Source organism: Eptesicus fuscus, chromosome 18 (genome assembly GCF_027574615.1).
Source record: "Eptesicus fuscus isolate TK198812 chromosome 18, DD_ASM_mEF_20220401, whole genome shotgun sequence".
Taxonomy (NCBI): Eukaryota; Metazoa; Chordata; class Mammalia; order Chiroptera; family Vespertilionidae; genus Eptesicus; species Eptesicus fuscus.
In genome coordinates this window covers 27,959,137-27,985,928 of record NC_072490.1, presented here as the reverse complement: position 1 = coordinate 27,985,928, position 26,792 = coordinate 27,959,137, and the positions used below count along the sequence as shown (strand labels likewise).

The following is a 26,792-nucleotide window of genomic DNA, read 5'->3' as shown; positions in this document are numbered from 1 at the left end:
AACCCTTTTATATTCCTCCAGCCCAACCCTGCATATTACCAGTCCCACTGGCTAGTAAGCAGCAAAACCAATACATCAATGAGATCAGTGTGACTGCCTACTTCCCTCAAAAACGTACCTGTAGTTACTTGATTTTTAACACGTACCATAAAATCTTTATTTTAGCCTATAGCTAGTCACATTTAAGTCAGTAAGAGAAAGTATCACTTTATGATAATAAACATAGATGAGAAACAAGTCTAGCAAAGTGGTTTATTCTTACAAGTCAGTTGCTGGGAAAGTTTCTTCAAACAGACTATGCGGTGGAAATGCCTTGGAGAAGGATCCGTCTTTCAGATTTCTTCATAACAGCGCTACGATTTGTCTATCTCCATGTTTAAAGAGCCACTACTTCAGATGACAGTAACTCTTGGGTGTTTGTTTTTATTTCCAAGTTTGTGGTTTTTCTGAAGAAGCTACTTTAAGGTTGTGAACTGTCTCACTGTCTTTTCACTCTCTCTTTTCAGTTCCTCAATGTGGGCGTCCAGACGCTCGAGTATATGATGAGACCGCAGCTCCTCCTCCTCCAAAAACCTTGTAGCTATTGAGCCCAGGGGAGACACGGCCGTGGTACACTAGAGGAGAAGCAGATTTTGACATACATAAGTGGGATGGTCTGTTTCTAAGACATGTTATGCATGATATTTTCTAACTAGAAATATTAAGAGGTGATTTTAAAAGAATATTTCTTCCTCTTAAGATTGTTTTTGTTTTTATCCTAACGCAAGAATATTTCTAAAAAATAGTTCTGCAAAAAATAGCACAGATTTCTTCTGTTCTGACCCCAATTCTTTAAGTGTAAAGTGTTATATAAGATGTTAATTACTGGTCCGAAGAATGTCTCATTTTACACTTGCACATCCTCTTTACCCCAAAAGAAAATATACACTTAATGCCTGTTATTCAAACCCACTTTTGAACTCTGAATATGTTACTTTCACTTTATAGAACAGAATATCTACCTATAAAATATTAGACACTGGTTAAAACCAATTATTTTTCCCTCCTCCAAAATTTCTGTCTGTGTCCCTTGTTTGACACTCTTGGGCTCAGTGATAGTTCAGACCTCAGACTTTAGAAAGGAAACACAGGCCACAGGCAGTAAAGCCTCATCGGCTGCAGTTGTTTTCTATAAAGCACCTCAAGCAATTGAATTAGCAAATACAGAATCACTGCCCCTGGGGAAACACACACACATATCTCATATGAATCATCATGCTAAAAGCAAATGATCCTGGTAGAGTCTACTTTCATTTTACAAAATGAGTTCAGAAGTGGTTAGGGACTTGCTGGAGGCCAGCCCACTAACGATGCCAGAGCTGGGACTCAAACCCTGCTCCCTGGGCCCGAGCTTCCTGCTACAGTGCGCTGTAGGAGAGCTGAAGCAAGAGGGCAGGGCCGCCGTGGCCACCTCAGCTGGGAATGTGCAAGTTGGGTCACGCAGATTTGTCATAGCTCTGCTCCGGTCCACGAATGAGGTGGCAGAACTTCTATAGACTAGGGTTTACGGATATTTTAAGCAAGGAGGCAAATTCACAAATACCGAATCTGTGACTAATGAGACCGACTGTATTCCCTAGTGGTCTGAGGTAACATTCTATAATCAAACACACTGGTATTGTTGAAGTCAAATGCTAATGGAACAAATAAAATCACATCAATTCAGGTCAGGTTTTAGTGTCAAGTAGGTTCTGCTGCCAAACTCAGTAAGAAAGCTAGGTTTCAGGACTGTTTTGGACTTTAGAATTACATAGAGGTGAAGTGGGGATTTGTTTTAAAACCGATGATGGGGATGAATGGCCCGAGGCCAGTGCTTCGGTACAGAAGGCAAAAACGATGCCAGCGTTTGCACAGGAACCAAGGGCCAGCACAGTGTCAGAGGGCAGCCTCTGCCGGCAGGGCCACCACTGTTGTGGCTCCGACACGTCAGATGCAATTCCTTCCTCCACCCCTCCCTACCCCCTTGCCCTTTCCAACAGTTCCCTTTTCCTGCTTCACTGTCTGTCTGAGGACTATCCTGCCATCCAGAGGTATTCCTTACCAACAGTTGCATTACAAATTGACCCTCTCTTTTAAAAAAGAAAGGAAGGGAATTTCCAATTAGGGTAAAACCAAATGAATATCTAGAACTTAGGTTATATTTCAGAATTAAGATGTATTCTGCAAAGTAATCATGGCTGAATGTGTCTTCATAAGCAAAACCGTCAGACAGAAATACATGAGAATAATAAGGGGTATTTAGTACTTAAGATAGAGAACCAGTAAGAAACAAAACAAAATGAAAACATATCACACTATTCCCCCTTAAAATAAAAGATAAAATCAAACTAAGTAACCTTAATAAACTAAGAAGATCAGGAAGTTTCCATACCGAACACATAGACGCCTCTCGGTCATTTACACTCTCAGAGAGAGTGTCAGAAAAAAGGACGTCATTTGGATCTAGCACTGAAGGCAGAGAGTGAGCTTTGTACAGAAAGTTGGAAGGCACAGAGCTGCAGGAGCTGGAAGGGCTCAGGTGAGAGCTCAGGGAGCTGAGGGCCCTGGCCACGGACTCTACCCTATCCGGTGCTTGTCCTCGTGCAGAATGAAGGCCTGCTTTGTAGTGCTCAGTGTTCATTCCATCATGCCTGTGCTGGCCATGGGATGGCCTGGATAGCAGATTGGGAAACAAAGGTAAAAATTGGAGCCATTTTTATCATTTAAAACAGAAATGTTGAAGGCAGTTCACTTAAAAGTAAATGAGAAGGCTAATTAGAGAAGGCTGTAAAATAAACAGCCCACCGAGACCAGGTGTTTTTCACTCACTCAGGTTCCAAATGCCCAATCCCCACTGCCAGGCCCCTGCCCTTACACACAACACAGGAAGGAAGGCAAGCAAGTTGCCAGAGTACCTAGTGTGGTTAGTGCCAGGACAAGGGGAGGTATTGTGCACATAAGAAGGGCACCTAGCCTTGGCCGGGTGGCTCAGTTGGTTGGAGCATCATCCCGTGGGTTTAATTTCTGGTCAGGGCACATACCTAGGTTTCAGGTTTGATCCCCAGTCAAGTCAGGTGCAGGAGGCAACCAATCAATGTTTTTCTCTCTCATCGATGTTTCTCTCTCCCTCTCTCTCTCTAAAAAAAAAATAAAAAATAAACATATCCTCAGGTGAGGATTGAAAAAAAGAAGGCACCTACCCTTATCTGGGATGAAGGAGGGTTAGAGCAATGAAGGTGTCAGCAAAGGCTTTGGGGAAGAAAATATGTAAACCATGTAGAAAGGCCGGAAGCCAGGTGGTTTTTCATTGAAGGCTGACTTATGGTAACAGCTTGTAACTAACCAAAAATACAAAGCAAGCTTTTTCTAAAAAAAAAAAAAACAACTTATGGGGCAAGTGGGACTGAGGTGGTGGCAGGCAACATGAAAGGCTCAAGGGAATAAGGATGTTGTTTATACCTATGGAAGCGCTCTCTATAACCCCCTCCAGGTTTTAACCTGACAGTAGCCTTACTTGTGTACGCTGTATTTCAGAATTAAACATACAGCCCTTTGAAGATTTAATATCGGTAAGTCAGAAATGATTCTCAAAGAAATGAGAATTATATCACAATGATACACATTTTTAATAGACTGTGAAGAAATGTTACTTGAACTCTGTATTCTTGAACCCAGGTGTTCTGCTGTGTGTCGGTTTTAAGAGCGTGTCATGGTTTTTTTGGCACATCTGAGTAGAAATCTCCAGCTTAGATTGGGTATCCATCAAATCTTTCTGTAGTTGCTGATTTTCAGACACCAACTTATTTAATGCCTCAATATAATTCTCCTGGAGGTCTGCTAGTGAAATCCCTTTTGCCTAATAAAAAAGAATACTAGAGTCACTTAATTTGTATAAGAATACTTGTGATCTGTGATATCCCTGCCAGTGGAAAATTACTTTCTTTTTCGTTGTAACTAGTTCATCTACACCTTTACTTTGGGAAAGTGAAGATTTGCTTTTGGCTCTCTTGAGACTGAGAGAGAATGGGTTCTGTTTCCTGCAATAAATGGATGCACACGTGGAGCACACAGGGCCTTCCTGCTGTCAGGACGATGCACAGGTGGAGGAGGCTCAGAGCTAGCCGGGAGGAAAGCTCCAGGTGAGAATCAGAAACAGAGAAAACAACATAGCAGTCATGGGCTCTTCAAGAACACAAAGGTTGGCCGTCGCTGGTTTGGCTGGATAGTGTCAGCCTGTGACTGAAGGGTCCTGGATTCGATTCCGGTCAAGGGCACATGCCAGGATTGTGGGCTCGATCCCCAAAAAGAGTCGTGCAGGAGGCAGCCAATCAATGATTCTCTCTCACATCACTGATGTTCCTATCTCTCCCTCCCTTCCTCTCTGAAATCAATAAAAATATATTAAAAAAGAAAGAGAAGGTTGAATAGCCCTGGAACTCCTGTGGAAGAATATCGAGAACAAAGAGACAGAAAGAAAGAAATTGAACAGAAGTTTCCAAAAAGGAATTCTGGCCAGCAGGGACAACTTTTAAATAAATACTTTTTAGCCTTAGATATTTTTATATAACATTGGCACCTAATCTTGTGTGTGAAATATATTTGGACATGATAAAGCAGCACTCAACTACAAACTGGGAATTACTACTCTGATCTGGTCTGAGTTTTGATCATAAATGTTATAGCCTAGTAATATAGTACCTGGGGGGTGGGAGGTGTCTGGACTATTTATTTTTTCTGATGAAAAAATATTTCCATTAGCAGTCTGAAAAATTACGGTAATCTCTGAAGTTTAGTACAACATTTAGCTTGGTCTTTTCTGTAAAAGAATTTTTTTTAAATAAACTGGTCAAGAGTAGTTTGACATACAGAATTTACCCACAAAAGCATCAACTTTACAACCTTTCAACTACCTGTGTACCACTAGTGACAATGAGTTACAAAATCTTTCAATAAATTGTCAATGCCAGTTAAAATCCATCCCCTTAAAGAATCTGCAGAACACAGGATTTAAACTGCATACTATTGTCAAAACTGGAAACTTAAAACTATTTTAAGATGTGGTAAATAATTGATTTACCAGAGTTACTGTTCTCATTAAGGTAACTGATTTACTAAAATAGTCATTTAACCCTGGTCAGTGTGGCCAGGTAGTTGGAGCATTGGCCCATGCGCAGAAGGGTCGCAGTTTTGATTCCTGGTTCAGGCTCATACGGGAGACAACCAATCGATGTTTTTATCTTTCTCCCTCTCCCTCTCCCTTCCTCCGTCTCTAAAATCAATAAAAATCTATCCTTGGGTGAGGATTAAAAAAAGGCCCTGGCCAGTGTGGCTCAGTTGCTTGGGCATCATCCCATGCCCAAAGGTTGCCAGTTTGATTCCTGGTCTGTGTTGCAGGTTCAATCCCTGGTAGGGGGTATGCAGGAGGCAGCTGCTTCATGTTTTGCTCTCCATAGATGTTTCTCTCTCTCAAATTCAACTAAAAAAATCTTTAAAAAACAGTTATTTAACACAAACTTTCATTTGTAAAAGCAATTCTACCTTCCTAGGTGGAAAAATACAAAAAGACATTTTGTAATAACTATTCTTAATATGTACAACATATCCCCACTGCGTGTAACCCCAAAACCAGAGGGGATTTAAACTATGACAGGATTTTCACCAGCCTGAGTCTGATGCCTGATGTCATCAAATATACTTTTTTTTTTTTTTTAAGATAATGCTTGCCTTTGCCAGGCATCTTTTTAAGTTTTACCAAATTTTATTAACAACAATTGCAGATAAGTGAACGTAAAAGGCAATATAAAAACTGCAGCAAGCACACACCTGGCTGTATAAAGAAAGGGCAGTACTACCACTGTTCGGTGGAGGTCTCAGGAGAAACAGAGCTGAACAGAATCTCTGGTCATGGTCAGGCTTAAGCGACCCTGAGAGTTCCCAACTCATATGTGAACAGGTCCTCACTGCATGAGAGAAGATTCTATCAATCAGTTATTGCCAACTCCTGGGCCTTCTGAAGATTCTGTGTTATAAACCAGTTAGCTCCTGGCTCTCTCCACTGCTAACTTAGTACTGGCTTTATCGGGGCATAGAAAGTCATTTCTATCCCTCCCTTCATCTTCCCCCTCACAAGATATTTAGCTCTTGTCTCTTCCTATTTTTACCATCTTGTAAGTTTGTGCTTTAAAGTAATTCCTTTCATTATAGTTTTAGAGGGCTAGGAGGAGGGAGCTAGGGTAGAGGCATATTTTCATCTGCCACCTATAGTGGAAGCATAATATTTCATAGTATAGGAAGCCACAAATTAACCATCCCTCTATAAATTAACATTTAGTTCATTTCACATTTTTGGGTATTGCAAACAACAATAAAATGACCATTTCTGCACATTTGCTCCTATAGGACGGGTTCTTTGGGAATGAAAACTGATTGGACCTTTCTGGGGAATTATTTAGCAACTAGGGGCCCAGTGCACGAAATTCGTGCATTGGGGGGAGGTCCCTCAGCCCAGCCTGCACTCTCTCCAATCTGGGACTGCTGGCTCCTAACCTCTCACCTGCCTGCCTGCCTAATCACCCCTAACCACTCTGCCTGCCTGCGTGATCACCCCTAACCCCTCTGCCTGCCTGCCTGATCACCCTTAACCATTCTGCCTGCCTGCCTGATGCCCCTACCTGCTCCCCTGCCCGCCTGATCGCCCCTAACTGCTCTCCCCTGCCAGCCTGATCGCCCCTAACCGCCTCTGCCTCGGCTCCCGCCACCGTGGCTTTGTCCGGAAGGATGTTGGAAGACATTTGGTCTATCTGGTCTAATTAGCATATTACCCTTTTATTAGTATAAATAACTATCAAATTCAGAAAGGCACATGACTTGGGATCCCATTCCTGGTGTGGGCTCCTATGGGAGGCAAACAATTGACATATAGGCTATATGTATTTACAAGTTTGTTGGATGTTGCTAAATTGCCTCCTAGAAAGGCTTTATCAATTCACTTTCCCATTAACAGAGCATGAAAGGGCCTGCTTCCCTGTGTGTTTGCCAACACTGGCTATATTAATGAGTTTATAAACATCAGTGTCAACCCAGTAAGCAATAAAACATTTACTTATTTTGTTTTGATTATTAGGGAGGTTGAACAGCTCTCCTTGTTTTCTGGATTTTTTTATTCTATGAATTATCTATTTATGTCCTTTGATCATTTTTCTACTGAATTATCTTTTATTATCTTTGTATGAAATCCTTATATAGTATTTTATGTTAACCATCTGTCTGTTTATAGATTGTTTTCCCCAGTCTATTAGTCTTTTTTTTTTTTTATGGGATCTTTTGCAACCCAGAAATTTTGCATTTTTATTTTGTAAAATTCCTTACACTGTAAATTCTTTATGGTTTCATGATGTTAAGAGAATCTTACCCTTCCAAAAGATTATAAAAATAGTTCCCCATATTTTCTTTTAGTTGAAATAAAGTGGTCATCTAGTGTGTTGCACTTCCTCCCACCCAGCCCCCATAATCCGTAATTGTGAAATTAGAACTACATGAGAGCAAATAGGGGCACTGAGTAACTATGCATCTTTGGAGGCATGTATTCTCTTGGAAGTTCAGAAAAAAAAGAATTTCTATAGTCCTTGAGCATTTGACCTACATCAAAAAAAAGATGGGTTAGAATATATGGGTCATTTTGCAAGTTATAAGAATTTATAACAAAATAGTTAAGAGCATTAACACTTTATGGCTCACTGTTAGTTAATCATGCTCTCTCTGGTTTCATAGGAGCTAGAACACATTTCTTATCTCTCTACTAGACTATTTTCAATCTCGAGCATTGGTGGGGAAGGTCCGGCGTGCAGGCCGTATAGGGCTCACAAAATCATTTGGTCTGGCCCTGCCAAGGCATTGGGGTAATTAAATGTTTGATCAAATATAGCAGGCTAATTTTTGTGTTGATAATTTTATATGGCCTATGAATGATGTTATAAATACCCAAATGGCCCTTGGCAGAAAAAAGGTTCCCCACCCCTGTCTTAAAGGGAAGAATTCTCTTACTCGTCCTTGTGTCATCATCTAGCAAAATGATCTGAACATAAAAGATTTTAGAATATTTGATTAAATTAATTCCTTCTTATAGAAATGTAATTAAAACTAAATTATTAATAAGATGATATACTTTATAATGAAAATATATTGTGAACATAATAATTATAATAATAACAGCATCTAACACTTTGTGTGTACTTACTAAATGCCAAGCACTATGCTAAATCCTTTATATACATAAATGTATTTTAACACGTGCATAATATCAAAGTTATCTTCCAGTTGCTGGAGGAGAGAATCAAGTTTGGCTCACTTCCATCACTATATTTGAGAAGGTTTCTGCAGAAAGATCATTTCATATTTGATCTTAACTCTCTTTACAATATCAATATTTACAAAGTGTTTTCTTTAAAGGCTTGGGTAGCAGAAAAACTCGTTTCTATTTATGTACCTCATGCAAACCCACTTCCAGTTTCATCACCATTTCAGAAAGATGACGATTTTCTAACTTGAGTGACTCCAGCTGATCCAAAATCTCCTGAGAAGGAAAAAGCAGAAAACACAAATACACAGAAATAACAAATCAAGTACAACTTACACAATGTTTTCACGTGTAATTTTCATTAGGTGAAGTTATATTCTTCATTAATACATACTTTCTTAAAATATTTTTAAAGGTGTTTCAAGATGAACCAACATACATGTGATTAAAATATTATTCTAAGAAGATGAATCAGTTCACTAGCAGAGCTCTAACCCTCCCTGTGTTAGCTTCCTCTGATTGGGCTTCTACCTCCAACATCACGTGGACTGCACGCTTTTCAAAAAATAATACCTTACTTTCAGTCCTCATTCTCCTGTCTTTCTGCTCGACTAAAAAGTCCTGCCTTCCTTGGCTTCCTGCTTCCTTAGTGAAACTTTCCTTCCTTATTGCTATTTTTTTTTTTTTTTTTTTAGCTTCATGCCAACACCATTTTTACCCTAAATGAGTAATGTCCTAAGTTTGGTTCAAGTCTCTGCCCTTCATACTCTATGCTTTCTCATTATAATCTAAGTCTCTCAGGATGTTTCAAATGCCAACTTCATGCAAATACTTCCACAGCTAAATGTCTCATCCTGATTTTAATCTTGAACTCCAGGCCCTCTGTGGAATTGACTATTAGCAATTTCCATGTGAAAGTTCAGCCTTCCTCACATGCCAAATGTGCCAAACCAATGACCCCTCTACCAGCTTCCCTGTTTTGTATACCTTTCATACAAATTCATTATCCTCCCCCTAACTGCTTGCTATCTTTTCTCTATTTCACTAAAGAGCATCACTTTCATCAGTTGGAATCCAGTGACATCTTTCTTTAACTCACCCCCAATCCACCCCCATCCAATCAAATACAAAAATAGATATCTCCAGAATTCATTCCTTTCCCTCTACCTCCCTTGCCCACTGCTCAGGCCACCATTCTACTGTTAGAACAGCATCTGGGCGGTCTCTTTGCCTCCTTGCTTTTTCCCCACATGATGACCACAGAGATCTTTTATCCTACTTGAAGCCACACTCCAACTCTTAAACACGACTGACGGGACCCTTCAGGAGCCAGCCCCTGCTTTCCAGTCCCTTCCACTGTCACTTGCCCCACTTGTATTCTAATCTGTCACGGAGAACATGTCACACTCTCACCACACCCCACAGCAACAGCCTCCTCACTTGTCTGTGTCTAGTCTCACCTCCCCACCAGTCCTCCCTAGAATGCTCGTTACCCAGATAGTCTCAGCTCAAAGCAGGTGTCTAATAAAAATTTACCGAATTAAGTACTATGGAAATTATAACTTTAATAAATTCAATCTTCAAAAACAAACTTCAAGTAAAATGAGGTTTTGTTGGAGTATCACCTTGTGCTCAACTGCTTTTTCCTCTGCCTTTTGTATCTCTGCTTTGAGTCGCTTTTCCATGTCAGAGGAAGAACTTTTGGCAGAAGCAATAGTGACATCTCGCTGATGTAACTCCCGAGTTAACTGGGAGATTTCCATCTTCATTCCTTCAAGTGCAGAACTGTAACTCTGGTCAGCCTGCAAAATCTGTTCTTTCAACTACAAAGAAACAGAAAGGAAAACATAAAACATTAAGAGAAAGCATATAGATTGAAAAATACATTAATAGTTAAAATAACATGATAATTTTTACCTTAAAACATGAATAGTTTCCTAGATTAAATCTGCAGAAAATTAGCAATTTACCAAGTTGCATATCTATACTGAAGGTCAGCTAATTATACCCATAATCACTTACATCTCAAAACTGGACAGATACAACTGTCCCTCCTATTCAAACACTGAGAACCAGTATCAAAGCCCATGCACACATTATTTAGAGGACAGCACCTGGGACCTTCATTCTTTTGTTAGCTACAAATCTAAAAATTTTGCTCACATGGTTTCCTGGTCCATAGACGATAACAGAAAGATAAGAAGAGAAGAAGGGCTAGAAGTAACCTCAAAGAAGTAATAAAAAATCTGAGTCAACAAGCAGGACAGCCAGGGCCCATTACTGCAGAGACAAACAGCTCTGCACACCTCAACAGCTAACAAGAATATTAACTACAGTCAGCACAGAGAAGCGACATATCCATACCACCATCTACTCCTGAATACAAGTGGCCCCTTGAACTACATTTTTCTCCTATTAAAAATAACTCCTACAACCTCCGAAACCCAGAACTCAATCCATAAGTACAATTACCTTCTTAATCTCTGCCCTGTACTCATTGTTATGTACTTCCATCTTCTTCAATTCTTCATATTTTTCCATTAGTTCTTGGCTCAGCTGTTTACATGTTATACTCACAGATTCCAAGCTGTATGACAAAAATAGGATCACATATTTAAAACAAAACCCCGAAACCCACAAACGGAAGTATCTAAATTACCTTTTTGATATCCAAGACATGTTCGTAAACACCACCTCCCACCCCAAATTAAAACTCATTTTCAATTTCCTTGTCACCTGAGGCAGCTAAATCCAATTCAAACTTTTGGAGATATATATATATATATATATATATAATATATACACATATTTTTTTTTTTTAGAGAGAGAGAGTTGGAAGGAATGGGGAGAGACAGAGAAACATAGATGTGCGAGAGACACATCAATTGATTGCCTCCTGCATTCACGCACCCCAACCAGGGCCGGGGATCAAGCCTGCAATTGAGGTATGTGCCCTTGACAGGAATCAAACCCCAGACCCTTCAATCCGCCGGCCCATGCTCTATCCAATGAGCTAAATTTGCCAGGGCTGGAAATACTTGTGTTTCTGTATTTACCTATAGTCTTTCCTTCTGCTTAAAATTTAACTGGTTACAACATGCTAAATATTGTAGCTAATTTTCCTTTTATAGCTGTACAGGAGCTGCCATCATAATCTAAATCCTCTCTACACTTAATTACAATGCTATTCTACACACAGCTGTCAGAAAAGTCTTCTTTAGAGTTCCAAATTGTCACCCTTACTTAAGAATCAATCCCTTATCAGGTATAGGAACCTCATGGGCACCATACCTCTCTTACCTCATTGCACATTTTTACTAATAAAATCTTTTTCCTTCTGAGTCAACAGGCTTTCTCTCTACTGTGTGCCCTTTGCTGTACCTGACTTCCTGTCTCTGCACAGACCATCCCCTTGACCACGAAGTAGCTTCCTCTCCTGCCTGGCAATGGACGGTCAGCATCCTTTCAAGAATCAGACCAGCGTTTTCCTGGTCATTTCCCTAATCACCTTAAATGTAGTCTATTTTCCATTTTTATAGCTTGAATGTGCAAGTTTTCTACCTTAAAGCTACTTTATTTTTTAAATATATATATATATAAATATATATATATATATTTTTTTTTTTTTTAAATGGCCAAGAGACAGTCCAATATATATTTAATAAAAAATGCTGATGGTGGTTTACATGCAATCTCCAACGTTAGATTTTAATGTATACAAATGTTAGAGTTTGATGTGGACACATCTTAGTTTTCCATCCCTCTTTCCGTCTACTATTCACCTGTGTTCATCAAATGGAAACCAGTATTTTTATTGATTTCAGAGAGGAAGGAAGGAGAGAGATAAAAACATCAATGATGAAAAAGAATTGGCTACCTCCTGCACGCCCAACACTGGGTATCGGACTTAAAAATTTACCTACTTTAAATTGCTCTCAGGTCCTTTAATGTGTATATTTTGTCTCTCGAACTACAAATTCTATGATTAAAATAATGTTTTTTTATTCTTATTTTCTTCTGGCTTTGCCCACCATCCTCTCAGCACCTGGATCGTTTGGTTCCAGATTGTTCAATAAATGCTTAATAACTACCTAGAGTGTTTCAGCAACACAGCCAACTTATCAGATAAGCTGTTATTAAAAAAAACAATCTTTAAAATTCAATAATACAAAAACAATTATTTAAGTCCCTCCAATTAAGTAATATTTTATTCAAACTGAACAACACAAATTATCTAAAAGGGTTTCTTTTTTCTAGTTGCCTTTAGATACAAAAAAAAAAATTTTTTTTTAAATCCAGTGTTTGAGTACTGAACACTGGTGTTTGTATCCATTCGTTCCAATTTTACCTATTTCTGAAAATCCTACAGTGCTCACTTATTTGGTACTTGATATGTCAAACACTGAGTTGGAGAGATCAGAGACACCCTTGTCCTCTGTACAGGTGAGGAAGTCAGGGCCTACAGAGGCTAAGTGTTCCAGGTCACCCTGCATGTCAGAGCAAGAGGAGAGCAGAGTAAAACACACATACATGCAACAGATTGCTCAGAAGCCAATTACTGGAAAAGCTACAGTAAAAATGTCAAATTAGTTCTACTGTCAAAAAGAAGAAGATTTTGTTTATTTTATTCAATCTAAAGTGTACATAAACACCTCAATAATGATAACCAGCAATGTCTTAAGTATTCCAGGGTGAAAAAGAAATAAAGCAAAAACTACATGGATATGTGTAGGCATGTATATTTAATATGTAAAGAAAATACTTGGTAGTTTCCAAAAACAGAAATAAAAGTAAAAACAAAAAATGTCTTACTTAAAGTTAAACTTAAAAGGGTAAAGCAATAATTTTCTGATGTTTGTTTGCCTAAAAGCTAATAGTTTATATATTTTACCTTTTAGATACAGAAAATGTTAGTGTACAAATAACCATGATTCGTGTTTAAAATAAAATATCAAACTCTCCCCAGTCAAAAAGTCTAAAGATATGACAAACAAAAAAGTTCACTAGTGTGACAATGATACAAGTGAGCTGGGCATGGAATAACACAACTCAGGATTAAATTAACACCCAGGGAAATACCAACAGCATTTCAGTACAGACAGAAGGAACACGCGTGTCCAGTGTGCCTCGCCAAGGCAGTTCCACGAGCTGGCTGGAGGAGAGGAAGGGGCTGGAGGAGAGGAAGGTGAAAAAGTACTGACAGTCAGCACGGACAGCCCTTTTGAGAATTTGGTTTTGACAGAGAGCAGAGAAATATGGAAGTAACTTGACAGGGATATAAGACTAAAGGAAAGTTTAAATTTTTCCCCCAAGATAGGAAATATTAAAGCATATTTTATACCACTGGAAAAATTATTTATCAGAGAAGAACTTTATGATGCAAAAGAGGAGAGAAAAAACTGTGAACAGTACACAAGTGGAGTCTTAGGAGCAGACATGTCGCCCATCAATTAAGCCACCGCAACAGATTATGGGCACAGATGCAGGCAGGCTGGTACATTTGGTGGCAGAAAGATTAGGAAGTTCTCCTTTAATTGCTTCTGTTTTCTCAAAGAAATAAGAAGTTAGGCCATTTGTGGATGCTAGAGGGAAAAAAATTGTGTTTTCACTGACGGTTATATTAGTACTTTATCAATATGATGATCAACACCATTTTTAACAACTTGGCCATTTCTGAAATGTGTATACAAGTATCCACCTGCTTTCCAGACGAGTCACCTCTGCCTGCAGAAGCTCCTCACTGGTGTGGGTCAAATCCAGCTGGGAGAGCACGTTGTCTAAGTCCTGCTCATGCGTGGTGTACTGCCTTTCAGTCTGAGACTCCTCCAGTGACCTATGGAGGGATACAAGAGGACTATTAAAGGCCTTTTATCTTTGCAAACAAAAATAACACGCAACACGTTCACATTTCCCAACTGTTCTTGGTAACAAAACTCTCTGGGACTCTTCAGTTTGTTTCCTCTTTAGGAAAAGGACACTGGAGGAGTAAAGAGGCAAGAGATATGCTTCTCAAAAATGTCGGTAACAGTTCACTCCTTTCCCAACTGGAACTTGGCCTGATTTTCAAGGGGAAAAGAAAAAATGACAAAAATCACTTTGTTGACACTTGATACCTTGAGTCAAAGAAACTAGAAAATTACTGGAGAGTTCTGGCAAGAATAGAAATGTACACCAGAGTTAAATCAAGCCAAATGAGCTTGATTTATATCTATATCTTTTCCAACGCAAATATCACAGCAGTAATTCATTTCAGAAATAAAATCAGTTTTAGAAAAAATTTTAAAGGGCCATCTCAATAGCTGGCTTATCGATAATAAACAGCTAATATCATGACCTAATCTACCAAGGAAGGGAGGCCTTCCAAGAGATGAGGCCTATAATTCCTTTCATATTTGGAGTTTGGCCATGGGTACAGATTAACCAAGCGGTTCCTAACTTTCTAAACATCAGAGTCTCTAGGTTATGGACCCAAATTGAAGGCAGAAAAGATTAACCACACAAAATTTTACAAAAATTTAACTCAGAAATTAACCCTTTGCACTCGCTTGCTTTTTTCTCGATTCCTTTATTCTACTCAGGATTTAATTTTTTAAATACCCCAGATTTTACAAAGCGCGGCAGTAGAATAAAAAACTGGAGTTTCTTTTCATATAAACTTATTTATTTGGATTTTTTTATATTTCAAATTATTGATACATTCAAAGAGTAATTTTAATCTCAACATCCAAGTGCAAAAGGTTAAAACTAAGAAAACCCATAATATAATCAAACACAAATTTATAAATATGCAACATTAAAACTGAAATATAAGATGAAATATACCTTATGACCTCTGCTGTGTGTTGAATGTCGGTTGCTCTTAATTTTGCTTGTAGAGTCTCCTTTTGCATTTTTGTCTCATGGATGAAATTTTCTTGAGAATGAAGAGTTGCCTTCAACTGTCTCTTTTCTTCCTGCAGAACCTACAAAATACTCAGATAAAAAGTCAGATGTTAATACAATTTTTCTATTATAAGAGAAAAGGAAACCAGGGAATCAGACTGTAAGCTCTTTAACAGGCATAATATTAATAAGACTATCAATATCTGATCCATCGGCTACAGAATAGGGAAGAAACCACAGATTTTGGGAATAGTTCTAGGTTAATTAGTCTCTCTCGAAACATACATACACACATTTCCCCAATTATAGCAATTTTAAAACACACCTCTAACAATTTTTCAGATTCCCTCAATTTTTCTTCTTTTTGCCGCTGGTCTTGTATAACAGTCATATTGGTTCCAACCAAGTCGTTGACCCTCATGGTGAGGCGCTCTATTTCCAACTCATTGGCACAGATGGTGTCATTGGCCCGCTCCAGCTTACTGCTCAGGTGCTGAATTTCTGACTGGCGGGACAGCTCCACAGACTCTAATTTCTGTTTTCGGTTGACAAGCTGAGCCTAGAAACACAGATTACCAATAGGTAAAAGTGAAATGATAAAAGAATAATCAATGAATAAGGAAAATTAAAATGAAACTGAGTTTTACTTTCATAAAAACATAAAGCATCAGCTCATCAAAAATATATCCCATTCATGATATAAGAAAAGCACCATCAAACAAACAAACAAAAAAAACCTCTCATGATAAAAACTTTCTTGACTTGATAAAGACTATAAAAACTGTACAGCTACAGCATAGAGAATAAAACCAATAATATTGTAATAACTATGCATAGTGTCAGGTGGGTACTAGGCTTACTGGGGGATTACTTCGTAAATTATATAAATGTCTAACCACTATGTTGTACACCTGGGACTAATATAAAATTGAAGGTCAGCTGTAATTGAAAAATAAAAGAGAATTAAAAAACAAATAAAGAAAAACTGTACAGCTAACATTATACTTAATGGAGAAACTTGAAGCTCTCTCATTAAGATCAGGTATAAGGCAAGGTTGTTCCCTGTTACCACTCCTTTTCAACATCACACTGATGTCCTTGCTAATGCAATAAAGCAAAAAAAGGAAACAAAAGGTATGCAGATTGGGAAGGAAGACATAATTATCTTTGTTCACAGATAACATGATCATCTATGTAGAATATCTGAAAAAATCAACAAAAAGAATTCCTGAAATTAATAAGCAATTATAGCAAGGTTGCAGATACAAGGTTAACATACAAAAGTCAATCACTTTCCTACATACCAACTATGAACATGTGATATTTGAATTAAAAACATATCATTTACATGAACACCTAAAAATTAAATATTAAGTATAAATTTAACAAAATATGTACAATGTCTATATGAGAAAAACTACAAAACTCTGATGAATGAAATAAAAAAAGATGTGATTCATGAGTAAATAGGAAGGTATGCCATGTTCATGGATAGGAAGACTCAATATTGTCTGAATGTCAGTTCTCAATGTGAACTGTGGAGTCAATCAAATCCCATCAAGTTACTTTATGGATATCAACAAACTGATTCTAAAGTTTATAAAAATAGGTAAAGACTAAGACAACAGAAATATCCTAAAAGAAAAATGAGCAAAAGACACAATTTAAAAAAGAATGGAAATGGCCAAAAGCAGATGAAAAAATGTTCAACCTCATGCATAATTAAAGAAATACAAATTAAAATGAATAATCAGACACCATTGTTTTTCACCGAACAGACTGGCAAAGACAAGCCTAAAAGTAGGGGAAATTAAAAGAAGTAATAGTGTCTAATATTGAAAAGTGAGAGAAAATGTACATTCTTAAATATTGCTAGTGAAAGTCTAGATCAATACATCTTTGGAAAGCACTTTGACAATATATGTTAAAATCTTTAAGAATGTACAACTACTCTGATGCAGCAATTTCACTTCTAGGTCCATTTCCTAAGAAAATAAGTAAACATGTACTCCTAAATGTTTATATAAGGCTGTTCTCCCAACACTCACTATTTACAAGAGTGGAAAAGTAAAAAACTAAATGTTCTGCAACAAGGAATTGGTTACATAAATTATGGTACATTTAATGGCAGACTGAACTTCTATGCAATCATTCTGACCACACATTTATTGATATGTCATATTTAAAAGAAGAAAACTTTTCAACTTGTGAAAATAAAATACAGTATTATAAAGAGCTTAGCATACAGTCTGTCACAGAGTAAGCACTCTATGTTTTAAAGTTGTTTTATAAAAAAATTTCCAAGTACAAATATAGAGAGAATAAAATTATGAACTCCTATATATTCCATCACCTATCTTCAACAATTACCATTTTGCCATTCTTGGTAAATTTTAAAGTTTGCTATCACTATCCCTCCCTTGTGATACATATACATGTTTTTCTACCAAATGTATATGAATGCAATGTACACTGCATATAAGCATAGAAAAGGTTGGAAAAATTTACTCCAAAATAATCATCATAGTAAATCTCTAAAGGATGAAATTATAGGTAACTTTATTTAATTCTCATTTCATCTACATTTTCTTACATTTCTAAAATGATCATGTATTATGTAATTTTAATAGCTGACTAAAAGAAAAGAACTCAAGCAAATACATAAATCAAAGAGTGAGAAGTTATTCTGAGCTCCACTTTTAAATGTTAAGAAACATAAGAAAAAAGTTTACATCAAAAATTTTTTTAAATTGGGGGGAAGTATGTTGATATCTACTTATCTAATTTCCCAGATTTTCTACCTCACTGTTCAAAGCAACTCACAAATGAACAAAATGCAATTTGTCAACTTTTATTGGATTCCAATTTGGGCATAGAACTGTAAAAAGAGAGCTGGGGAAATCTGAACACACCAGATATTAAATTACATAAGTTATTATTTATTCTGCTAATGTGATACTGGTATACTAAAAGCATGGGGTTTTTTTATTCTTTTTGTTGGGAAATAAGACAATGTCTATTACAAACTTTATAATATTCCAGCCAGAAATAAAAAGTAGGAAAGGCTGAAACAAGATTAGCAAATGAGTTGTTCAATGGATACAGAATCTTAGTTTTTTGCAAGTTGAAAAAGTTCTAGAGATCTGTTACTCAACAATCTGCATGTAGTTGACATTTCTGTACTATATACTCTTTAAAATGGTTAAGATGGCAAATTTTAACGTGCTTTTTACCACAATATTTTTAAAACTGGCAAAATGAGAACTATTAATGCTAGATAACAGTATACAGAAGTTTATTTAAAAGTTTGTTTTTTTTTAAATGAGGACCATACAGCTCTGCTACATATGAATCACAGAAAGATTTCATTTGGTTGGTTTGCTAAGGGAGAAAGAGAAATATAAGGAACATGTTTTAACTTAAATAAAAGTATGAAGAATAATTCAAATACTCTTAGAAGAGAAAACAAATGTTGGCTTTTTAAAGGCCTATTATTCTAGCCCTAGCTGAATTTTAGTATATAAAAATCTCATTTTTACTGACAATGAAGTTTTAATTATGCAGAGTAATCACAATAGTAATTTGAAAATAAAGGATCTGCAATCAATAATAAGTATACTCTATAGATGAATAATTGAGAACTATTAAAAGCTCAATTTTCTTTTTTGCCAACCTGAAGGCTACAATTAGAATATAACGATATCTTATGTGTATTTGTATTTGTTTAGTACTTTAGTTCATGTCAAAAAACTCAGGTCTAGACATCCAGGATTTTATTGGCTCATTCTGGTTACGTAGCTTACTGCAGCTTTGAAAATAAATTACCTCCCACATTCTCAATGGAGTCACTCACAGCAGAGCCATCAGTGGTAGTTTATCAGCAGGCTGATACTTCAGGGGGATGTCAAAGGCCAATACATTGCCCTAGTCCAGTGGTCGGCAAACTCATCAGTCAACAGAGCCAAATATCAACAGTACAATGATTGAAATTTCTTTTTGAGAGCCAAATTTTTTAAACTTCTTCTAACACCACTTCTTCAAAATAGACTCGCCCAGGCCATGGTATTTTGTGGAAGAGCCACATTCAAGGGACCAAAAAGCCACATGTGGCTCGCGAGCCGCCGTTTGCCGACCACTGCCCTAGTCAGTATGGCTCAGTTGGACGTTGTCCCATGCACCAGGAGGTTGCCAGTTGAGTCTCATCCCATCCCAGTCAAGGGCACATGCCCGGGTTTCGGGCAATATCCCCAGTAGGAGGCATGCAGGAGGCAGCCAATTGATGTAATGCTCTCTCACATCGATGTTTCTCTCTCCCTCTCCCTTCCTCAATAAAAAAAATACATTACTGAGACTTGAAGCAGAGAATAAGCAGATTTTTTTGTTTTAAAAAGCTTCCTTCCAGTTCTCTTAACTTATTCAGTCTATTCCCTCCTTGTATAAAACAGATAATTACCAATCTCAATAAATTATCATATAAAACAGATAACATATAACTATATATTCTAGAGAACTGCATCTAGAAGAGGCATTGGATAGTGTCTAGCACATAATAGATGGTCACAAATATTCATTTCCTTTAATGTTTCCCGTTATATTTTTAGTTCTTAATTGAAAAAGCTAACAAATTGAAATTGTCCCAAAAAGAAATATTCCTAAATTGGTGGCTATATTTTGGTTTTGCTCAAGCCATTAGTTCTTCATTAAAAAGCGGTTTGTACCAGTGTTCTAAAAAGTGTTTCTATTGCCACAAAGATACTGCTTGTAATTAGTGTGCACACCAATGCAGTGTGAATACTTAGCACTGTGTCCAAACAGGCAGCTTGCTGAAGCTCCCAGCTGAGGTAGCTCAGCTCAAGTACCCCAGCTACCAGAGTCAGAGCAAGACACAGCCAGAAATAGCCAGAACAAGTAAGCCAGAGACACAAAGAGAACAGGGGTAGAAAGAGAAAAGTGGAGGGAGAGGGGTGGAGACCAAGATTAGGAGAATGAACATGAATGTGAGAATAGAGCGAGACTGAGAATGCAAGAAGTTGACAGAGACCGCAAGAGAGAGAGCATGAGTAAGGGAAAGGAAGCCAGGGAAGAAGGCAAAGGAGCAAGTGGGCATGAGGACACAGTGGATGTGGGTAGGCACACATGAATTACATCAAGCTAGTTCTAATTTAATCAAAACCTCTCTGCCTCGCATTCTTTTAAAATGCCTACATCCTACCTGAATTATCTCTGATTGTTCAGCCAGAGCTTTCCTTTGAGCCTCCAGAGACGATACCTGTTGCTGATAAATCAAACGTTGCTTCTCCCAGTCCAGTGATTTTTGACGAAATTCCTGAAGAGGCAATTAAGTACTTCTAAGTGCTTCCCCTTGCTGTCATACCTCCCACATTCACTTTTCCTTTAATTTTCCCCCACGTCCCTGGGTACACATGCACCTTTCCCCACAGCAGGAGCCCCATTACTCACTTAGCTGATAGGACTGTAGAGTAATACTGAATTCCTTACATACTGTGTGTCTGGGTATCTGTCTTTCTAAATTTAACACCCTAATAGTGAAGAGAATGAAACACAGAGGCTAATACTGGTTCATGGAGATGTTCATAGATTTGCTGCCACCTAAAGGCTGTTATAATTTTTTAGTGACTTTTCAGAAAACTGATGCTAAGATAACTAAAATTTCAAAATATGGTTACAGATATCCCTTGCTAGCCAAATTCTCTTTTTTTAATCCTCACCTGAGGATATTTTTTTATTGGTTTTTAGAGAAAGGGAGGAAGGGAGGGAGAAAGAGAGAGAGAAACATCGGTGTGAGAAAGAAACATTGATCAGTTGCCGCCTGTACTCGCCCCTATCTGGGTTCGAATCACAACTTAAGTATGTGCCCTGACTGGGAATTGAACCCACAACCTTTTTGTGCATGGGATGATGTTCCAACCAACTGAGCTACCCAGCCAGGGTGCTATCCAAAGTCTTGATATCCAAACCCAGAATTGAACAGATTCAAATAAACTTTTGGGTAAGTCCTTTGGTAGCCCAATTCTTATTTCTCAGTATCTAAAACTCAGGAACCAAATAGACCCAGATAACACAATATCCTTTCAAATGCAAATTTTTACTTTCTCAACAGAACAACTGCAAACACTTGAATAACAAGGGAAATCTGTACCAAATTTTAACAGATATGATAGCCAAAGTTAGTGATAGATCAATAGTAACTTTGAGTTGCATGATCAAGAAAATGAGCCCAATATTTATGAAAACAGGACAAATCAAAGGGAATGAAAACTCAAGTCTTTCTGTTACCGTCCTCCAGAACCTACAACTCCAGAAATCTCATGCTAGCTTGGGTTAATTATTGTTAACCAACTGTCAGATCATCGCTCATTCATTCATTCGATCATATATGCCAGGTATAGTTCCAGGTGTTAGGGATACAATAGCTAACAAAACAAACAAAATCCCAGCCCCACTCAATGTGAGAGTAATAGACAATGCATTCATTGTATGACTACTGTGGTTATATGTACATTGGTCGGTGATATAGACTGATGACATGAAAATCAAAGATGGGGTTTTCCAGGTAGAAAGAAAAGAGATTGGTCAGGAAGTAGTAATGAGGAATTTGGGAGGCGTTTGGAGGGGGGGCGAGGGAAGCCCAGGTATCACTGCAGAGGGCCAGAGAGGAAGCAGTATCTCTGTAGTCCTCATATTCTAAGCTCTTCAAATGTATAAAATATTGAGATATAGAAGAATATTAAACAGAAATTGCAATTCTAGGTAGTAATAATACATTGGCCATTATCATTTAACAGGTTGCTCTGAGTAGAAACATTGTAAGTAATCATACAAAGATGTTGACCAACGTTTCTCAAATTAGAATCAGCTAGGGGAGCTGGATAATATGCAGATTCCTGGGTCCTGTGCCATACTACTGGATTAGCATCTCTGGGAGCCTGAAGAGGGCCCTGAGTGGTTCCTAGGTGCACTAGAGAACCAATGGCAGTGACAGAGGAGGGGCATGGCAGATTCCAGGGGAAAGAGTGTCAGCCCCATGCTGCTCCTTCATCTACTATTGGCAATGTTAGCTCACCACATCCCTTAAGGACTTCAGGGACTCCATACAATCCTATCTAATAAAAGAGCAATATGCAAACTGACCGTCACTCCAAGACACAAGATGGCCGCCTCCATGTGGTTAAAGATGGCTGCCCCCATGAGGACACAAGATGGCTGGCAGGGGAGGGAGTTGTGGGCAGTTGGGGGTGAACAGGCCAGCAAGGGAGGGCAGTTGGGGAGGACCCAGGCCTGCAAGGGAGGGCAACTGGAGGGACCAGGCCTACAGGGGAGGGCAGTTGGGGAGGGACCAGGCCTGCAAGGGAAGGCAGTTGTGGGCGATCAGGCAAGCAGGGAGGGCAGTTAGGGGTGACCGGGCTGGCAGAGGAGGGCAATTGGGGGAGACCAGGTCAACAGGGGAGGGCAGTTGAGGGGGAACCAGGCCTGCAGGGAAGGGTAGTTGAGGGGGGACCAGGCCTGCAGTGGAGGACAGTTGGGGGGGGACCAGGCCTGCAGGGGAGGGCAGTTGAGGGGTACCAGGCCTGCAGGAGAGGGCAGTTGTGGGTGATCAGGCCAGCAGGGAGGGCAGTTAGGGGTGACCAGGCCAGTAGATGAGGGCAGTTGGGGGAGACCAGGCCAGCAGGGGAAGGCAGTTGAGGGGGACGAGGAAAGCAGGGGAGAGCAGTTTGGGGGAACCAGGTCTACAGGGGAGGACAATTGGGGGGTGGGAGGAACCAAGCCTGCAGGGGAGGGAAGTTGGGGGCACCAGGCCTGCAGGGGAGGACAGTTGGGAGGGTTGGGGGAACCAGGCCTGCAGGGGAAGGCAGTTGGGGATGACCAGGCCTGCAGGGGAGGGCAGTTGGGGGGGACTAGGCCGGCAGGGGAGGGCAGTTGGGGGGGACCAGGCCTGCAGGGGAGGGCAGATGGGGGCGATCAGGCCTGCAGGGGAGGACAGTTGTGTGGGGACCAGGCCTGCAGGGGAGGGCAGATGGGGGCGATCAGGCCTGCAGGGGAGGACAGTTGTGTGGGGACCAGGCCTGCAGGGGAGGACAGTTGGGGGGTGGGGGGGACCCAGGCCTGCAGGGGAGGGCAGTTGGGGGGACCAGACCTGCTGGGGAAGGCAGTTGCAGGGGGGGCAGGCCTGCAGGGGAGGGCAGTTAGGGGCAACCAGGCCGGCAGGGGAGGACAGTTAGGGGCAATCAGGCCAGCAGGGAAACAGGCATTGATCAGGCTGGCAGGGGTGTGGTTAGGGGGTAATCAGGCTGGCAGACAGAAGCAGTTAGGGGCAATCAGGCAGGCAGGCAGGCAGGCAGGCAGGCAAGCAAGCGGTTGGGAGCCAGCAGTCCTGGATTGTGAGAGGGATGTCCGACCGCCCGTTTAGGCCCGATCCTGGTGGGATCGGGCCTAAATGGGCGGTCGGACATCCCTCAAGGGGTCCCAGATTGGAGAGGGTGCAGGCTGGGCTGAGGGACACCTCCCCCACACTGTGCACAAATTTCGTGCACCGGGCCTCTAGTCCTATAAAATAAGAGAGGAATATGCTAATTATCCATTATGCCTTGAGGCGTAATGACTAACCGCCTAATGGATCTGCAGGAGGGTGGGGCAGCAAATTACAAGAGGGCTGCGAAAAGCTACAGGAGGGGGCAGGGCAGCAAGCTATGGGGGGGGGGGGAGATACAGGAGGACAGGGCAGTGGGCGGAGAGCTACAGGAGGGCGGCAGAGAGCTACTGGCGCACGGATTCGTGTGCAGGGCTACTAATATACAATAAAGTCAGCAAAGAGGGAAGTAAATGGCTTACTATATCTAAATGGGAACTGAGGATAAACAATCTGATATGCAGAGTACTCTCTACAGAAGAGCCGTGTGCTTTCAACATTTACTAAGCTCCTACTCCCATCAATAAGAAAGACAAGGACACTGCCCACCAAAGACTGCTAGTAACTGGTGGTCAATGTTTCCCAGTATTAGCATTTTAGTTATGGCAATCCTTCCTGTATGGAACAGCTCCCAGCATGTTTAGTGTCCCTGGTCCCTGTCCCCTAAATACCAGTTTCACTCCCAGTCATTTTGGCAACCAAAAAATGTCTGCATACAATCCCAAATGCCCTTGAAGGGTGGTACTGCCCTGTGTAGAATTACTGGTAGCTAGTAACCCCGTCAACCACAGGGAACCATATGATGATAGGATGTATAGATCACCCCCGACCTTTGAAATAGCTTGGCAGCAGTCCTGGAAATGGTAGAAAATTGATTTCAGAAACCAATGCTACTAGAAACAGCACTTTACTCCAAGAAGGCTGACAATCACTAAAAAGAAATTATTACTATGAACGTACCTCTATTTTTCCGTTTAACCTCTCAATTTCAGATCGATCTTCCCTGTGATTTTTGGTGTTTCCTCTGAAGTCCCTTATTTGCTTTTTCTGTAGTTTTTCATAACTTCTCTTCAGTCTGCCTAACTGTAGACACAGTTATTTCTAGACTTAAAATTTAAGAATTTGTAAACAGTGGTGGTGGAACAAATTGGTATTGTGAAAGCAAGAATAGCACTAAATAGTACTACTGAAAGTAGATTAAGAGCATGTTTGCTTTGCAAATTAAAATACAAAACAACTCAAATCTACATAGAAAACATAAACACTAGAGAATACATTGAGTCAAAGATAGAATAAAGGGAAAATATTTTTCTTAACAAAACTTTAATTGTTATTACAAAAGCCTTGTACTTAACAGCCCCACAACTCATCTCGCCTCCCATAAAAGCAGCCAGGCTAAGGCTCTTGAGCCATTCTCCTGTGGGACACTAATAGTAAGCAGGAGAGAAGTATTTTGGAATTAAGTAAAAGTAATTTTTTCCAATCTGAAGAATAAAATTGAGTTAACAGAATTTTTTTACTTCTCTTATTTATCCCAAAATGCTTCTAAAACTGTTGGATCCTCCAATACTTAAAATCTAGTAACTGATTTAACTCAAAAATAATATTTAGTATGGTTTTGGTAGCAATATGTCACAGTATTATACAAAAATAGCTCTATTTCTTTCAGGTACTCAACTGAGAAACACATTTTAGAATCTCTGTTCTAGGTAGTACCAAACATGTAATTAGGCAAGATTCTTTGCCTGGACTTAAGAACAGAGAGATCAATTCCCACCCCTGTTACTCCCATGAAATATATACTTTCCACTTTACAAAGTAGAAACTAGCCTGTTAACAAAATTCTCAAGGTTAATAAGACAAAATGATACAACTCCTAACAGAATCAAATCTCACTTCTTCTTGTAGTTTCTTTAACTCCTGCTTATAGTCCATGGCCATCTCATGCTTGACTTTTTCATGTTCTTCTACCTGTTGACGTAACATTCCAACCTACAAGTAGACAGGTGGTAGCATTGTTCATTATTAGCATTGAAACAATATCCCTGAAACATAAAAATAGAAAATAACCTTTGTACTTATTTGTAAACACAAATTCTCAATTATATAAGGTATTACCCCACTTCTCAGTTAAGTCAAATATCTAATTATTTAATGATCCATAACACTGCCAAAAAAAATTGAAAACAAACAACTGTTCTGTTCTATTTCTAGGTTTAGATGAAAACTTGCTCTCACTGTCTGATTTATTCTCCCTAACCCTTTTCATAAAAAAAAAATACAATACATAAAAAAATTAAGATACAAAGTTATAAGAGCCTTGGAAACTAAGAATATTGAACAAGAAAAAAATCTGAGACATCAAGAATAAGTTCTATAAATCAAAATGCAAAATAGTAATGTCAGACAGAAAAGACAGTAGGAGACTTGCACCTGCTTTCCCATGTATCCCAGTTCAGAGAAATCAGTTCTACCAACCAGAGCAAGGACATTATCCTAACCCATTTCAAATGGTTTGATACCAGCCACAACTAGTTCATGCCTAGCCATCACCCTCATCAATATTCCTCAGTGTTTCTCGACCTCTCTTCCAGTTAGAATTTCATCTAAGTGAGGAGGAAGAGGAAGAATGAGGATCAGGAGTAATCTCAAATACGATATAGAATGGTAATTTTTTTAAAAATTCTAAAAGTTCTCATCACACACAAAAAATGTGTTACTATGTATGATGATGAGATTAAGCAGACTTATTGCAGTGATCATTTTGCAATTTATACAAATATTGAATCATTGCATTGCACACCTGAAACGAATATAACATTATAGCTCAATTATACTTCAGTGTAAAAAAAAAACAGAAAAAAAATTCTTATAAGAACAAAAAGTTAATGCAATTCCAATGAAAAATTCTAGGTTTTTTTTTTAACTTGAAAAGGGGATTCTGAAGTTCAAACTGGAAGAATGATTAAATGTAGTTAAAATAGAAAAGAGAAAACTACTCTTTAATAAAGATCTAAGTGAATATTTACTGGATTGCTGGAGTAGGATGAAACTTTCTGAGCTTAAAACTGAGTCATTTAAAAAGAACAGATTTGACTATGTAAAAATGTAAAAATTCTAAAAAGAATAGATTTGAATATGTAAAAATGTAAAAATTCTTTATTTTTT

At 39.0% G+C, this 26,792-nt stretch overlaps 1 protein-coding gene across 2 annotated transcripts in view; it reads right to left on the bottom strand.

The window, feature by feature from the left end:
• Positions 1-238: 238 nt before the first annotated feature.
• The window catches only part of CEP63 (centrosomal protein 63), a 51,407-nt gene continuing 24,853 nt past the window's right edge, over positions 239-26,792 (bottom strand). For both annotated transcript variants that reach the window (XM_054729541.1, XM_028128734.2), the window contains 12 exons: positions 25,521-25,616; positions 24,585-24,707; positions 20,409-20,522; positions 15,522-15,755; positions 15,137-15,276; positions 14,013-14,147; positions 10,787-10,901; positions 9,940-10,137; positions 8,504-8,590; positions 3,669-3,874; positions 2,411-2,690; positions 239-614 (listed from right to left, as the gene is read on the bottom strand). In XM_054729541.1, the coding sequence (XP_054585516.1) occupies positions 456-614; positions 2,411-2,690; positions 3,669-3,874; positions 8,504-8,590; positions 9,940-10,137; positions 10,787-10,901; positions 14,013-14,147; positions 15,137-15,276; positions 15,522-15,755; positions 20,409-20,522; positions 24,585-24,707; positions 25,521-25,616 (1,887 nt within the window). In that variant the 3' untranslated portion in view covers positions 239-455. The remainder of the gene's footprint in view (positions 615-2,410; positions 2,691-3,668; positions 3,875-8,503; positions 8,591-9,939; positions 10,138-10,786; positions 10,902-14,012; positions 14,148-15,136; positions 15,277-15,521; positions 15,756-20,408; positions 20,523-24,584; positions 24,708-25,520; positions 25,617-26,792) is intronic.